Genomic DNA, 17,583 nt, shown 5'->3' on the forward strand with positions numbered 1-17,583 from the left:
ACTCCAATTGCTGCATGATTCATGCTTTGACTTTGTAAAGAAGCATAATCATCTGAAATGAATTGTTGCATCACTTTAATGCACGTGGCTTGAAGTCACAGATGTTCAAGTGATGCAAGGATACCACCATCTGTAGCATTTTCAGAATGTTGCTTAAGTAATATTTCTGAAGTTGAAATTACAATTAATGCCCGTTCCTGAGAAACTGTCATCCTTTTCTTCCTCACTATTGGATGAATATTGTTTCTCACTACAGATGCGGGATAGTCATTAGTGCATGGCACACAATATTTTGTCTCTTCTTTGACATCAAATACTGATTGAATTCCAATTTGATGCTGAAAGCTTGCCAAAGTCCATCCCAAGTCACCTTGATAAACTGTGCTTGCTACAAGTTCCAACTCTCAATTGTCCTGATTTTACTGGTTTCATCTAATAAAGCTAGCCTTAGCAAAGCAATTTCATATTATTGTTTGCTGGAACATCATTCCATGCACTCACATACTTCCACACATCTAGGACAGTCCACTTTCATATGGATTGTCCCACAATATTCCTCTAACTAAGTAGTGTACGACTGAATGTCAGGGATTGCATATAAATTATTTGGAGGAAAAACTAACATTTTGCAAGATAAGATAGTTTTGGTACAGAATTAATCCAGCTAAAGCAAGATATTTGTTTTGGACTGCTATTTTTTTCTGTAGAGCTTGCAGACATTTGTGGAATACCTTTGGTGCCATTCACACTTTTGCATTTGCTTCATATCGACAAGGCAACTGTCATACTTTGCTGACTGTTGCATTTTTCATCCAGTGTTGATTCTGCACTTTATGAATAAAAGGAGAGCATTTCACTTCTGTTCATATTGCAAGTAAATAGTACTGTGATAGTTTACTTTTTTTTGGCTCCATGCTATGGCTGCCCTTTGATTTCTAATGTTTTCAATGGTCTTACATTGACAAATACAGACAACTCAGCATTAATGTTGCTCTCACTGAGGACTTCAACAAAATGTGCTTCAGTCTCCAAACACAAACAGCATCAATCAAGCCAGATTTACCAGTAATGTTGTGCCATATAATGCAAAAGTATTCTTTGAATCCCTGTAGCCATCCATTTGGGCACTTGAAATTGCTTCAAGTAATGGAATAGTGAATTTTATCTGCTTTTTTCCAGCAACAGTCCATTAAACAACACAGTTTTTTACCACTTTGAAAAACTATTTTAACAGTTTCTCTCTTATATTTTGCCCCACAAACATGTTTTCTTTCATGTACTGTACATTTGGATCAGATTCTATAGCATATTTAATTTTATTGCTGCTTTTTTAACCACAGACAAAAAACACACACTGAACCCCTTCAGTAATAACTAGCATTAATCACAAAACCATTTATCATGCAGTGAACAGTATTATTCTAATGTTTTTCAATCTTCTTAATCAAACTTCTTTGGAGATATGTGAATTTTACAATTTAAAAAAAAACAAAGCTGCCACTTTATTCTACAATGATTTACAATGTTCATTGATGGAACAAGACAAATTTTAAAAAGTGCATGTCAGACACTTACATGTTGAATAAAATATTACAATAAGTAATAAAAAAATCTCCCTTTAATCAAGTTTCTTCAGGATATCTCCTAAAGAAGGTAGATTAAAATAAAAAATGTTAGAATAATAAATGTTCACTGCTTAAGTGGTTATGGTTAATACTCCAAGTCTTCAGATGGTTTCCTTTGGTTTTTTCTCTCTTCTTCACTTCTTGAATTGCTTTGTTTCATAACAGTTACTAATAAATCTGCTTCCACATAGTGCTGTTTTGTCCTCGAACAACATGAAATACACCACTCCAGCACTGAAGTATTTCTCCAAGCTGGAAAATGCCTCTGTCATTAACCAGTTGAGAGCAAATGAGACTGATGACATGATTATCTGCTGATAGATACATTATTCTACAGGTGCCAATTATAGATATGCACATGCCAGTAAACGTATGAGAAAAACTGGCAGGTAAGCGCGGCATTTCCCGCACAAAAAATAAGTATGAACATCTAAATCTTCCAAAAGCTGGTTGTACACTAGCAAATAACACCAATAAATTTTCATCTTTTGCATTCTAATTCTATCAAACATTTTGACCTGAAGCAATCCTATTCGGATCAAAAATGTTTGCCATAGTGTATATTAAATTATATTTGCTGGTATGTTTTAGAGGTTTTGTTGATGTTATTTGCTAAGTACAAACATTAAGATTATTAGATTATTTCATACTTCTAATCCTTATATTATAGTATTTGAGTTATGTAACTACAAAGTGACCAATCTAACACATTTTAAAAATTCTTTAAATTGTGTATGGTAGAGGAAGAAAATTTTTAAGATGGGTTAAGGGTTTATCACACCAAGTGACCAATCTATATAAGATAACCTTTGTATCGTTTTTTTTTCTAATGTTAGCACTAACAAACTTTCATTTCACTGCCAAATATCAAACAGTGATCTGCCAACAAATCAAATTTTGCAAAAAATGAATCCAATGTTTAAACTCAGACCCTCAAAAACCACTTAAATCGTATTGTGTGCTTGCTGGTAACCTTGTATTATGTAATTTTCCTATTCAAATGTCACCATACCACTGATCTGATATGAAGGGACTGGTGCAGATATAGGTTGAAGTTAATTCAACCAATAGTAGTAGTTGTCCTCCTGGGAGAGAAGATGGTCTATGACTACTACTTAATACTGGTCTACTATGGATTGGTTCTGACGGCCTCGCATGTAATTGAAGTTGCTAACCTCAATATCCAAAAGACTTCATATAAGACTTAAGTAAAAAATAATCTTGTAAAATGTGAGAATAATTGTTTTTACATGATCCCATAAAAAAACTGGTAAAACACAGTTGAAAAAGTAGAGCTCAGCAAAAATATCTAAGTAAAGTTTTGAAAGTTGTGGCATAAGAATAGTGGAAGCAGATTTGACAGTAAGACTCAACATGTGAGTAAAGTGCACATTACACAGACTACAACTACAGGAAGTTGAATGAAGCAATGTCATCAAAAAAATAAACATTGGCACAGAAAAAGACAGAGCTCTAATTTGTGCCTTAAAATCTTTGTGCATACATTAATTTGGCTGAACGGTAGAACATTTTTCAGCAGTATCAGTGAAAGAAGTTTGGGGCAATGAGTTTATGAGTTAATAAGGGAAATGAAATCAGGGTAAGGGGTGGGATGTCCAGGTTTTGTTATAGTTAAGTATGTCCTCGTAAATATTGCAAATCATTTATAGAAAAATCATTAAAATTGGTTTGGTTTATTTGGTTATGGCAACTTGACACATGAGTGATCTGCCAAGGAGGATGCATCCCAGAAAGACTTATATAAAGCTGGCTACAATTTAAGTGTTACTAATGTGAAGAAAACCCAGAAAACTCCACGAGTCTGTTGGCCATGCACAAACCCACAACAGACTACTGGTATTCGGTGGTTTTATCCACTTGGTTACTGGAGGGTACTTACTGAAATTTGAAAAAATTGTAAATTCCCACTGTTGTTTGTCCATCTCTGTCCTTCCTTAACCTCAAAAACAGGGTTAGATAAATGAAAGTAAAGACCAGATATGGAAAGCGTAAGAGGAAAAGACCACCAAATTAACTACATATGAACCTCCGACTTGTACCACAAGTCACCTTATTTCAATTCAAAAATTTTCTCCTAAATAGAGTTAGATTCATAACCGGCACAACACTAATACTGACAGGAAAAGTATGATCTACAGGGACAAAACACTACACTCCACACAGGTACTATGTGCTACCTGTTGCAGTAATGGCATGTCTATTTCATGCTATATCATTGTCACAGTAATTCAATGAATATATATAATTTAAAAAATTATCATTTTTGTAAGAATTATATTTAGTTAATTATTTTGTAAAATTTTTTGCCAATAGATGGCATTACATGTAAAGCCAGTAATCAAATAGACAAATTAATTGACATACAGAAATCCAATCAATAATTTGGGGTGGGATGTACAACATTATCTAAGTTAATATTTGAATGTAACTGTAGAGTTTTATAGCAATTGGTCAAACGGCCTAGGCATGCATAGCGAAACAAACACACATCTTCATTTATATATATAGATTACAGGTGAAATTTTCAAACAGACTTGGTTGATACAAAAGTAGGATATATTTTTTTTTTACCGATAATCCCTGATGGACTAATGGGAGCCTTTATTGGGGGGGACAAACAGCCAGACCAGCTGTACCTGGTTATTTTAATGAGGTGCTTACTCCTCCCCCTCCTCCTTTTGCACCTTGACTTGGGACCGGCATTGGAGATGTCTTTCTGTACAGGTTCTTCTGCCAACAGCTCTTCTACAACCCCAACTACAAGCAGTGTCTGCCAACCACGTCAGGTTTGGCTGCAAAAGGTACATGCCTTCAAGTCAGCTGTGACTTTTATGATGGAGGAAGATGATAGCAAGCATAGGACCAATACCATTCCCAGAAGAAAGACTTCATTGAAATTCACCTTTAAACTCCTGTATTTCAATTGTGGATGAGGATATTTTATAAGTTGAATTAGCAAGTAAATCCCTATACTGAAACAGGTTTTCCTTGTTACTTTAATGTAGGGATTTACTTGCTAATTCAATTTACACATGCATTTAAATAAAAGTGAATTTCAGTTAGCCAGATTTCACTGTATAAAGTTCAATTAAAAGATTTGCAGGCAATTATTTACAGATATAATATATATGTTTTGGTTAAAAGGATTGCAATTTATATTTACGTAATTGTTATTTTCAATATACAATACATCAATTCAATACAATATCTGAATTATTTTGTATAATTTCAAAATAATTCCACAATGATTACCTAGTTGGAAGTGACTCCATTTAATATTCAGAGATGTAACAAAATAAGAAATTTACAAAGAGATATAAGAAACATTTGTTTTCTTATTTATATGCATTGTGCATTTGATATTTTAAGGTAGGTAGATATTTATTTGATATTTAAGGTAGGTTGATATTTGATAGGTAAGATATCAAATACAGAAAAATAGATGAGCTTAAAGGATTCTGAAATACCACCACCTATCACAGAATGGAATGAAACCAGCCTTTAATATTTTACTGCAAAAAATTGGTTCAATCAATGCTAAAGAGATTAAAGTCTGTATCATGTTCAAAAATAGATCCAACTAAATGTTAAGTTACTAAATTATCTCTGATAATATTTAGACAAATAAAAAGTAACCATTAAATTAAAACAAAGTTGTAGAAATCAATCCCAATTTCACTTTTGCTTTCCCCAGCTATTACATATAACAGAAGGAAAGTATGGCAATTGGTCAAAAAAATGACTCCCAAGATTTTTACATTTTTGGCTCAGGATACCTTGAAATGTTGAGAAATACAAAAAAATTCAGGTGTTTTCTGTATGCATGGATGCTTGAGTGAGTGGTGAGCACGATTTTGTTCATCCTTTTTGAGGCTTAACTCCTGTGCTTTTAGTTGAAAATTTCTGAAATGTTGGTGATTAAAGTTTGAGGGGGCAAGGAAGATAAAGAAGGTTGCATGTATCTCCAGTAGGGACAGACTTAATGGCAATTTTATTCATTAGCATTTACAATTTTTTTTTTTTTATAAAACCCACCTCTTCCCTCAAAAATAACATTTTGCCATTTTATAATAGTCAAAAATATAAGGAGTTTAATAAAATATAGCAGATGGTGCCACCAAATGTTGGTTTTTAAAAATAAGTTATATAAAATGAATATTAAAGCTGTACACATTTTTAACGTGTTCATTTTGTGTATTTCTAACACAGAATGAACACGTTACAGAAATAAAATAAATTCAACCTTATGTTTTATATAATCTATATGTCGTCTCTGTTATACATTGTCTGAATATTAAATGGAGTTACTGTACATATTATTGTAATATGTTAAATTCTGTTAATTTTGTATAATTAGTGCATCTTTAAAAAAATTTAATTTTGCTTTTGTCTTAGAAGTAAAATTTCAGAGCTTTTGTTTACTCATATTTTTACATGTCAAATTTAATATTTCCATAACTTTGGGTCAATTAAGAGTGAAAATGTTGCTAGTCGAAGTGAAACTTGAACCCGCATTCCTGCTTCAGGGAGATTCTTTTCTTCCAGAACTTTAATATTTTTAATAACCAATTTAGAATTTAATTATTAAATTTATCGAGAGATGTCATTTAATGCCTGCCTCTACTACCAAAATTACTTAAGAATTTAGTTAAGAATAGTAGTAGTAACATAGCCCAACATAATTTAGCCATGTTTTCGCTTTAATTTGTAATTAACTGAATAAACTGAAAGCTTTTAACAAATTTATTAAAAACTCAATCTTAAATGTATTTTCTAAAAATAGATGTAAAATAATGTTAAACTATAAAATATTACTAATACAAAACAACAATTACAATTCAAAATTTAATGTTAAATGTCATACATACTGTATTTTAAATGAATGAAAGTATTATAAAATGACAAATGAATAAAAAGCAATAATTCATAATTCTATTAATTATAATTATAAAAAGCTAAATAAATCTTGAATTTTGTTGCAAAACTGAAATTATTCAAAATAAATTCTAAGTTGGATTTAAAAGTGTAAAAGCACCAATTGAATCTAATAACCAATCTGCTGATAATCTACATGTATTATCAGATACAACAACTTTACTATTTGCTGATATTATGAAGTAAGTACATTTTGATAAAGGATTTTCTTTTTGAGCATGATATGGTACTGTCAAATCAGTATCTAATACCTCTGAACGAGGTTCACGTGTCAACAACTTGCCTCCTCCTAATTTCACCAATGCACCAAGTTGTTCATTTGAAGGCAATGGTGGAGTAAAATTACCTGATATATAAAATTCACATCCATCAAACAGAGGAGGATTTTGCCTTTCTGCATTTAAACGAGCTTTTCTTGGTCCAAAAGTTTTGATCTGATATCCAGCACCTGTTATTTCGTATTCTTCTTCAGATATCTTTTCTTGTTTTTCAATACATTTTTCAATCCAACAAAAATCTAAAATCCAACATCCATTTAAAATACACTGTAAAAATTTTAAAGTTCTAGAACAGTGTTGTTGAACATTACAAGAGGCCACAAGATGAGTTACATCATTACAATAGTCTTTGGCAATTGTAAAATCCAGAAGTTTGGCACATTTTTCCACGGTATGTTTTTGATCAGAATTAAGACCTGTCATCATTAAACAAATTTTTTCAGATTTTGATTGAAAACTTGTAACAACATGTGGAATAATTTGTTTATCTGAATGTACTTTTAGAATTCTTTTCATTTCTGGTGTAATGCTAATTTCTAATGGAGTTTTACCAGTATGATCTCTTGCTCCAATATCAGCTCCATACTTTAAAAGTATTTCTGCAACTTCACAATGATTATTTATTACAGCATCATGAAGTGGTGTTGAGTTTTCCCAACCAGTTATATTAACATTAGCCCCATGCTGCAATAGCAATTCAACTATTTTTGAATAACCATGATTACAAGCTTCATGCAATGGTGTCCATCCAGCATTGTCTTTTATATTGGGATTGCATCCTTCTTGCAATAAGTTTAGAACACTGTTTTCATTGCCTTTAATAGCAGCTATATGAAGTGGTGTTTCTCCTTTAGCATTTCTTTTCTGTTTTGAAATTGGGGTTTTTCTTCCTTCTATCTTCTCATTTATTTCCATTTTCAATTTATTATTATTTCTTTTGAAAGTTGTTTGGTCATTTCCACTTTCATCTAAACCGGAATTCTCCAGTATTTCAGAAGAATTTAAATTAATCTTCTTTTTATCCGACAATATTTCATTAAATTTATTCATCAAAGCAGCAAGTGTTGAAAGCTGAAGATCATCTTGCATACTCTCATTTGAAATTGAAGCAAAACATAATGGGCAGTTATTTTTCAAGCTTTGTGCGCAATGCTTACAAAATGTATGGCAACATAAAGTATTTGTCGTAGCATCATTTAAAATGTTGCCACATAATTTACAGGATAATACTACTTCTAGTTCTTTCAAAACTTCTTTTGTTTTAACGAAATTTTCTTCGTTACAATCCATTTTTGTTCATGTAATAGTACAGAGCAAGAAATATTTCAAATAATTTCTTCTATTTATTAGGACTGAAAACTTCAGATGAAAATTCTTTAGTTAAACCCTAAAATAAAACAATTTATTTTAAATTGTTTGTTAATTTAAAAAAAAAAAACAAATGAAAATATTTAAATTGAAAAACATTCTTTTTCTATGTAAACTAAAAATTAGAAAAAAGTACACACAACTATTGTTTTTAAAAACTATTTTAACAACTAAATTTTAAAATAATTAGTGTATGAAATAACTTCTTGTATGGATAATTATTATTATTATTTGGTTATTGTAAATATCTCGTTCTATATTACGATAATCAAAGAACACTTAAGTTTAATCAAATTCTAAAAAAATTTGAAAGTTTGAAAGACAAAGAAAAGTGAAATTTGTTTGAAAATTTTATCAGAAATATATCAGAATTAAAAAAAAAATTCACCACACAAAGTTAAAGCTGAAACTATCCATTATCAAAAGATAGATTGCTAATAGTGGAAAATCTATCAAAAAGTAAATTAATAAAAAATATATGAAATAAATAAAATTAATGAATAAAGAAAAGAAAGAAATGAGCTGTATAAATAATGATCTTATTGGTCTGCCTAATTTAAGAGAAAGATTTAAAGTAAATGTAAAAAAAAGCAAAATTATACATACAAACTTGACGTAAGTTGTAATATAAGTGTTGCAAAATAACAACTTAAAATTATGTTTTAAACAGAAAAATAAAGAAAAATGTGCAAGAGAAGTGGCTTTTCTTGCTGTTTAATGCATTGCCAAAATAGTTATTTACTTTTATTTTTTAAACAAGACTGATAATTTTCCCATTTTTTAAATTAATTCTTCTATAAAAAAAAATAAAAAGAAATTTAAATTGTCAATATGGTCAAACTATGAATGAAATCCTAAGTATGATCAATTTATTTCCAAATACACGAAATAAACTTGAATGAAATGCATGGTGCATTTCATTTAAGTTTATCAAAACTATTTGTTAAACTGTTTCAATGTGAAATGTATGAAGATGAAAAAACAAGAAACTGAACAATATAAAAACTATTACCATAATATTTATAATATGCAATAAATTTCAATCATTGATATCATTTGTAATAAGTATTGAATATTAATTTTATGTAACTAACTATTTTTTCAATATGGAGTAATATATTTTAATATTTACACAATACTTTGTATGAAGTTGAAAGATTAATAGATAAACTGCAAGTATTAACTTAATTATACAAAATCAACACCATTAAATCTCTCTCATTGAGCACTAATTCTCCATTCAGCATCAGTACTTCAGCAATGGCTAACTTTAATCATTAAACATTTTTTATCTTACAATCCAATTTTACAACCATTTATTATTTATACTTTCAACTGTATTACAACTTTAAAAGTTTATTAGCATCTCCAGACTACCAAGTATTTTTACATTCTTCATTGTTTATTTTTAAAAATACATATCTGTTCAGCTGCATTTAAACTTTTCTGATCATTCTGATAAAAATAAAATAAAGACAGATGAGGTGACTAATCATGTCTTCCCTTCATAAAGTTATATATTCCATTCATAAATTTCTAAGTATTTTCATTAAAATGCTAATAGAATGCTGATTATTATTGATGAAAATCTCACATACAGAATCTTGTTCATGTATAGAAATAAAATTTAATTACTAGTACAGGTATACCTCGACTTACGTCCCTCTCGAGTTACGTTGTTCCCGATTTTACGTCGTTTGTCAAAAAAGTATATGGAAAAATAAAAATCAAGTTTAAGTCAGTTTATTTGACTTTAAATCCATCCGCCACAAACATTGAAGTTGTAATATAACTAGAAAAGCGTTAAAAGCACAAAATCATATTAAAATATGTATATTTACAGTAAATGTTAATATAATCATCATAAATCCTAGAGAACAAAACATGAAAACATCTGTGTTCCTGTGTTGTTGTCTTATTTAGCGGTCTTTAAGTGCTTATTGTTGGCGTTTCCTCCATTATTGGCGTTTAGTTACGACGTAAGTCAAAACTACGACTTACGTCGTACCTACACAAGTAAATTCGACTTACGTCGCCTCTCCTGGAACCAATTACCGACGTAAGTCGAGGTATACCTGTATAGGTAATCTAAATATGTCTTAATTAAGCCAAGATTCCAGCAAAAATTCTCACTTATGCAAATGTTTTTATCCACATTCTGTAGCATTGAAAATGGAGCTGCATTATTTGAATAATTGAATCCAATGCATTGTCGACTGCTGCTTGGTGGAGACATTTCTGATCTGGGCAGCACCCAGATTGGAAACATCACCAATCAGTGGACGACTACGCATTTGATTTGAATTACCATTCAAATTAAAATTGTCAATTCGTAGTTTTTTTTACTAAGAACAAATATCAAAGTATGATATTATTAAAATCTAAATCTTTAAATGGCGATTAAAAATTCAGTATTAGAATTTAAAGATCAAATAGACTTCAAGCGCTACGAAAAAACACACTATTCAAATATATAAACTTAAATTAAACCTTAGAAATTACTTCCTGAAAGGACACGAACGTTTAAATTTTGCGCCATGTGACTATCGATTTAAATTGGTGAAGTCGACCTCCAGACATCTTAGCGGCGCCAAAAATTACCATGAAAATGCTTTATAATTATGAATTAATGATTGTCTATTAAAATCCATCCTAATATTTTTTAAATATAATCCGTAGAACTCAATAGTTGAAGTGCCCTACAATTTTTTTTTTTTTACGATGTACTGTACAACTACGAGTACATTGAATAAAATTACGAAAGTCGAATTTTATAAAATTATTACATAAATTGTAGTTATCTTACAATAATTAAAAATTGATTCGACTGAGTAAGTCAAAGTTATATGAAATTTTGATTTTCATTGTTATTTTAAAAACTATACGATTTGAATTTACTCCGCAAGTTTTTCTCGGCAAAATCATTTAATACACTTTTGCGTAAAGACACTCGTTAATATTATATGATTACATTATTATATTGGACAATGAAATTAGCGAGGTTGCGGCCGAAGTTTTATACGCGAAAACGTGTACGTCGGACGTTCGGCGCCGCTTTCCTGTAAGCCTAGAAGTTTGACAACGGCGTTTAGATGTCGACATGATTCCACTGACTTTCCAAACGACATTGTTAAACTTCTAGGCTTACAGGAAAGCGGCGCCGAACGTCCGACGTACACGTTTTCGTGTTTAAACTTCGGCCGCAACCTCGCTATTAATAAAATGGCACGAACGGCAAGATCACAACTTGATATTAGAATCTGATCCGAAATCCTAAAATATTTTTAAATGCTGACAGATAGAAATCAGTTAAATTATAATCTAAGGGTTTTTCGAAACCGCGATCTTATTTTTCAACAAATTAGGTGATTCTTCAAACTTTTCAATTGCATTTTTCTTTATAATCAATGCTAAATTAATGCGTATAATGTTTATCAGAAGAAAAAGCAGCAAATGCTTTCACCCATATCATTATTTCTGTATACACACACACACACACACTCAGTTCATCCAAAAATCTGCACACAAATCGAAACAGGATCATTCACGTCAAAATGAATGTTTAAAAAAATTAATAATAATGTCCATTTGACATCTTTTGATGTAAGTAAACTTTTCCAAGTTTGTCGACTGTAACGAAGAACTATAATGGTCATCAGAAACGGCACGGTAGAACGCAATCACGCAATCATCCAAATTGTCAATTAACCGAATCGTTTTCTATTTTTGGTTCTTTCCATCCCGCGAGCACTAACAAGGCTTTTCCTTCCATGCTTGTCATGGATTTGGACAGGCTCGACATATTTGAAACAGACCACCAAAGGAAAATCTCTGGGGTTCGCCTGGATTAATCCCGGGTCTCATGAGCAGTAGGCTGGCGCATTAACCGCTTCGGCCATACGGTCGTTTAATTAGTTTGGTTTATTATTTTGTTTTTATGGCACAAGAGCCCCATTCTTTCCAACTTGTTCTCATCAGTCATTGTAACGTGTCAACACTTATATTATTTTGGATTTGAACGTTAAAATATTTACAAATATCAAGAAAACGATAACGACAAAAGTGGAAATAAGTTAATTTTATTTTTTTCAACAAAGAATAAAAAATCCTACCAAAAATTACTACTACAATACCGGTTTTTATTCGAATAATCGCGGCTACTATTTTAAACCGTTTATTTTCTATGCGGTTACTATTCGAATCTAGTTATATTATTTGCATATCTATTAATAACGGGCATCAAACTAGTATTTTATGAAAGTTTTTTTTTTTAAATCAAACTATACTTGAAATGGAAATGGTTATCCGAGTTATGAAATTACTGGTACTGTATATAGAAAGTTACTTTCTATACACTAGTAATAATAAATAAATAAAAAATAAGGAAACACCTACTGTACATTTTACATATTTCATTTTCTATTAAAGTTTGTTAAATAAACGATAAATACCGTAAACTACGATAGATATGTATTAATTTTACATGTACATTGTTTTCAGAAACTTTAATAGCAGACAGTCTACTAGATGCGGCTACTATTCGAGGACGGTTATTATTCGAATAAAACCAGTATTGCATTATAATTAACGCTAGCCTATAATACTGGATTAAAGAAAAACTATTCGAAATTTTAGATTATCCATACCATTTTTGTGGCAAATAATCGGAATTCTGCTGTATTTTTCGCATTTCCGTTCCCTCCTTAATAAGAATCTAAAAGTATTATTTCAAACAAAATATCTAATTATTAAAATTAGAGTTAAAAACTTGCTGCTGGAACAGGCTATAAACACTTCAATTTTACTTTAAGAAGTTTTTTAATACAATGATTATTCTACAATTTATACTGACAATTATTGGATTGCAATTTTCAACTGCAGACTTATACATTCCGAATATCGTCAGTCTATCCTTCGTTAATCTCGAGCACAATTATATAGATGAAAATCGAGACCAGACATTAACTCTATAAAAACTTCCGGTCTGAACAAAGTCGATTTTTTTAATTAATGCTGATTAAAAATTGCAGCCCAACATTGTAGCGATGTAAGCGAGCAACTAAGTTATTGTAACGTTAGTTTTACAATGAAAAAGATCATACTTTATGTAACAGCATTGTAGATGGATAACTCAATATGAAAGACTTGTGTGTTAAATAAACATTTTTGATCGAACACAAGTAATCCGGGATATAACGAACAGATGTTCGATCCTTTTTCAATCTGTTCATACGATAAAGTTAGATTTTGTTTTATTCTAATCTAATCAAGGACGCCATGGGAGAAGGTTAGGGAGCAATTGTTGATTTGTTTGACTGTGCTGTATACAATTTATTCGTAAAAAGAATGAAATTTTTGTATTTATTCTAGAAGTTACATGAAGTAACTGGAGTCTACGAGCGACGACTATCCTGCCTCATGTAGAAGCAACTGCACTATTTGTACTATTCACACGTGTAGTAGGGTTTTTCGCTTGTTACTATTATTCATTTTCTTGAAGACAAATATTCTTTAAGTAGAAACAAATCCGTTTAAGAAACATGATTTCAGTAAATAAACCCTTTGGTTAATTAATTGATCTAAGTCGTATATATTTTGCGTCAGAAAAAAATCCTTTACTACGTACTGTACAGTACAATGTAGTTATGATTTATACGAATTCAAACACTGACTAATTGGGTTTTACGTGTATATATTTTTCATTTATAGAATTTCTTAAAAATCAATCTAAATAAATGCAGATTATCACTAAAAATATCCTAACATTATTTAACTAATCAGCTCAGCATCGTACTGGCAACAAATTTAGGCCATTACTTATACAGCTCATTTCGCGAATCTTGACCTTTACTGGACTGTAAAAATGCACAGTATCAGGACCAGTCCATTTACTTAGAGGAAGGAACAGATTGATGAATATGTGACAAGTTTACTGTGCGTTACCAAAAAGGGAGCATTTGAACTTTAAAAACTTCCAGGAGCACCAACCGAATACCACGAATCGCCAGCTAAGATATATGAAACGATCTTACTGTACTGTACATATTAATACATACCGTATTTATTTTAATAAGAGCCCTCTAATAGTCTAATAGTAAATTCTAACGAACAGCGAAGCTAAAAGATGAAAAGGGCTATTTATTAGCCTAAACTTTGTCGGTCAGATGACCAAGAAACTTTCTGGGATGCAATTTAAAAAAATTGTAGGTCTAGAAATTCCTACTGTCACCCGTCCGTCCTTAATCTCTAGAACAGAGTTAATAGATGAAAACCAAGACTAGACATGGAAAGATTAGAGGAAGGAGGCCCCGATTCACTATATACGAACTTCCGATGCAAACTGGAAGTTCGTATATAAGTCGCGTTATTTCAATTAAAAAATTTCCCGACAGTTAGCAACAGGGTCATGCCGGTCATCTAATGATGTACAGGGACAAGACACTACTAATTTGAGACAATCGAATTCGCAGAGCAGAATCTAATACGGAAGGTGCGCAGAATTAATCCAAAATGAGCCTAGCATGGCAGTCTACTACCTTGGTTGTGATCACTTATTTTCAAATTAGAAGTTATAAAATTCACATCGCGAAGAACAGAAATGTCAGTTTGCGTGATCGTTCCATGACAGTCCACGTTGAAATCGGGGTCAGTCATTTAAAAATTTCAAGTAATAGATTTTGTTCTGAGCCCTATTCTGATTACGGGTAAAATCCTAACAGCGTACTGCCAGAATTAAAATTTAAAACACTCGCGCTGTAGTCACTTATCTGATCTATTGATCAGTAGATATAAATTGTGAAATTACTACTTTAAATCCTGACTAATTGCTTTCAAGCACTAACATTATTTTAATGTAGAATTAGCAACTAGTTCACTAACTTCAAATGATTAACGAACTAATCTCGAAAATCTCACGAAGATTTATTGCACAATTCTGTGTATAGAGAGGTTTCATGTCGACATCACGAGTGACGTCATGAGCATGCGCAATTGTCCAGCGCCATCTTTGTGAATCTTTGTGACTTGTTTACGTTTTGTGTGTGTTCACGTGCGCTTTAACTGGAGATTTTGTGTTGTTTTTTTTCGTCGCGTATATCACTATGGTAATTTGTTGTGTAATTGGGTGTGATGCTAGTTCACTCAAGAACAAAGGAACATCATTTTTTTAAAATTCCCGGCATTATTTGTCATCAAGGATCCCAAACTGAGAAGCTTTCAGGACGAAGGCAAACTGCATGGCTCTCGAGAATTAACCGGAAAAATTTCGATACGAATAAAGTGAATATCAATACAAGAGTTTGTCAGAAACATTTCAATATTTACATTAATAAACACTGAGTTATATTTTAAAACCTAAAAGAGTTTACTGATTTGCTTATATTAATTTATCTCGGTATAGTGCATTTATAAATGAATAACTAATGTAATTTCAAGCTTTAGCTAGTGCAAACTTATAAACGTTACACGTTAAAACTAAAAGCAAGTAGGCTAGATGAAATTAGCATTATATGCTAATTTCAACTAGAAAATAAAGGAACAATTTGAATTAAAAAAATTGCCACAGCTGTTTTTAATTAAACTTTTTTACTTTCAGACATAAATTCTTAGTTAAGAAATACGTAAAAACACGAGTTTTACGTACAAACAAAAGAAAACATCTTTCTAAGCAATATTGTTTCGCTGATATTCATTACTTTTACTTTTATATCAGGAGAAACCCAGCCACTTGTTAAATAGTTATGGGCCTCTAAAGATTTATAAGCTTTCATTTGTGACAGGGTGTAGAAATTTGTTGTCAAAACCAAATAGTTTATAATATCACCAAATTCTACTTTCGGCCACAACTCTTGATCTACGACTTAGTCTGATAAACTGGCTTCGTATGGATCGCCTTGACATAACGAAATTTTCTCTTCGTATAGAGCTGCATCTCGTCCTGTTAGACTGCTAGAATAGCCCGCAAGAAAAATTCTTTTTTAACTTAATCCATGATAATAGAACTGCAGTATTTTTGTACGTTTAAACTAAAAAAAGACGTCGAACAACACACCACGTGCAAGCTAAGCGAGCGAAAACTACCACAAAAATGGCGAATGGGCGGAGCAAACGTGTGTTTTATCACGTGACATGCGACCTTGAAACCTCTATATTGTCTACGAGTTTATTGAAGTAATCAACGATCGCCTGAAAGATCGGGCTATAATCTGGTGGATGTGCATAATAAAGTAATCAACAATCCAGATTATAGCCCGATCTTTCAGGCAATCGTTGGTTACTTCATTATATCAATACATCAGGCTTTATTATTTATATACAAGTTTATTATTGCATTCTAAAGCGATTAATTTCAAAATCGATTAAATCAAAATCATAGATAATAAAAAACATTTATCGGAATTCTAAGATAGGTTACTTTTCATACCGTATTGAATGACCGGCATACCGGTTTATCTGGGGAATGCCGGCATGCCAATTTAAGTGAGGTCATATATCCCTCTCTAGAGGGGGGCATTAAAAAAAGGACGTTTCTATTGTAAAACAAACTGTCAGCATTACATCAAAAACTACGATTATGTGTTTAATTTATTCATTTTGTCTTCTTCCTAATGATGTAAAATACGCGTGGAAGTTTTCTGTGTGTGTATTTTATTGTTATTTGATTCAAAAAAGCAAAAATAAACATTAAATTTAAGAAACTCGCTGTAAATTATACCAGCTTACACCTATTAACATCGGCTTTGAGTGAAATGTGTTATTAAGTAACTAATTATTTTATTGTCTTAAAATCAGGAAGGGTTTTCGTTTACAAGTCGATCAAATTATAACGCCGTTACTTTATTGTACTCTGAATAATGTTTTCTTTAACGTTTAATTAACAACTAGTTTTGTTAGATCTCATTAATTTTATATTTTAGTCACAGTTTAACCGGCATACGGGTCATTCCGCGAAAATACGATGTATTTTGTACCATATGAAATAAAATATATCTTGGTCGGCATGTTATACGATAATAATTTGAATTTCTTAAATTGCGTATTTTCAAGAGCTGCTTTCAGTGTGAGAGTTAACTGCCATGAAATCTAAAAATTAATATTGCAGTACTTTATTTTTTCTACTATACTACTATGATTAATATGAACAAATAATTTACTTCCAATTGATGATAATCTGATTGTATTACATCTGCGAAATTTGATACTACAATAGTTTCCATGAAGTTCGAGCTAATGAGCTCCATAACGACACTGGACTTAGTTTCACCTATATTCCTGGACACTCTTATTAGCGAGAAATCTATTATTGTATGAAGACGACGAGTAATGACTGAGTAATGAGACGAGGATAGAGTTCTTAT

The 17,583-nt window shown here is 31.3% G+C and overlaps 2 protein-coding genes across 3 annotated transcripts in view; both read right to left on the bottom strand.

The window, feature by feature from the left end:
* LOC136970007 (uncharacterized MFS-type transporter C09D4.1-like) overlaps positions 1-17,583 on the bottom strand; it is an 89,653-nt gene that overhangs the window by 55,075 nt on the left and 16,995 nt on the right. The gene's annotated exons all lie outside the window — the stretch shown is intronic.
* LOC136970006 (BRCA1-associated RING domain protein 1-like) lies at positions 6,538-10,975 on the bottom strand. Its single transcript, XM_067264364.1, has 2 exons — positions 10,749-10,975; positions 6,538-8,246 (listed from the first exon to the last, which is right to left on the bottom strand). The coding sequence occupies exon 2, from the start codon at positions 8,147-8,149 to the stop codon at positions 6,653-6,655; it is 1,497 nt and encodes a 498-aa protein (XP_067120465.1). The 5' UTR covers positions 8,150-8,246; positions 10,749-10,975; the 3' UTR covers positions 6,538-6,652.

This window comes from Centruroides vittatus, unplaced genomic scaffold (assembly GCF_030686945.1).
Source record: "Centruroides vittatus isolate TY-2023 unplaced genomic scaffold, ASM3068694v2 contig_1863, whole genome shotgun sequence".
Taxonomy (NCBI): domain Eukaryota; kingdom Metazoa; phylum Arthropoda; class Arachnida; order Scorpiones; family Buthidae; genus Centruroides; species Centruroides vittatus.

Coding starts and splice junctions, on each gene's coding strand:
- LOC136970006 (XM_067264364.1), bottom strand. CDS start 8,149: ATGGATTGTAACGAAGAAAATTTCGTTAAAACAAAAGAAGTTTTGAAA.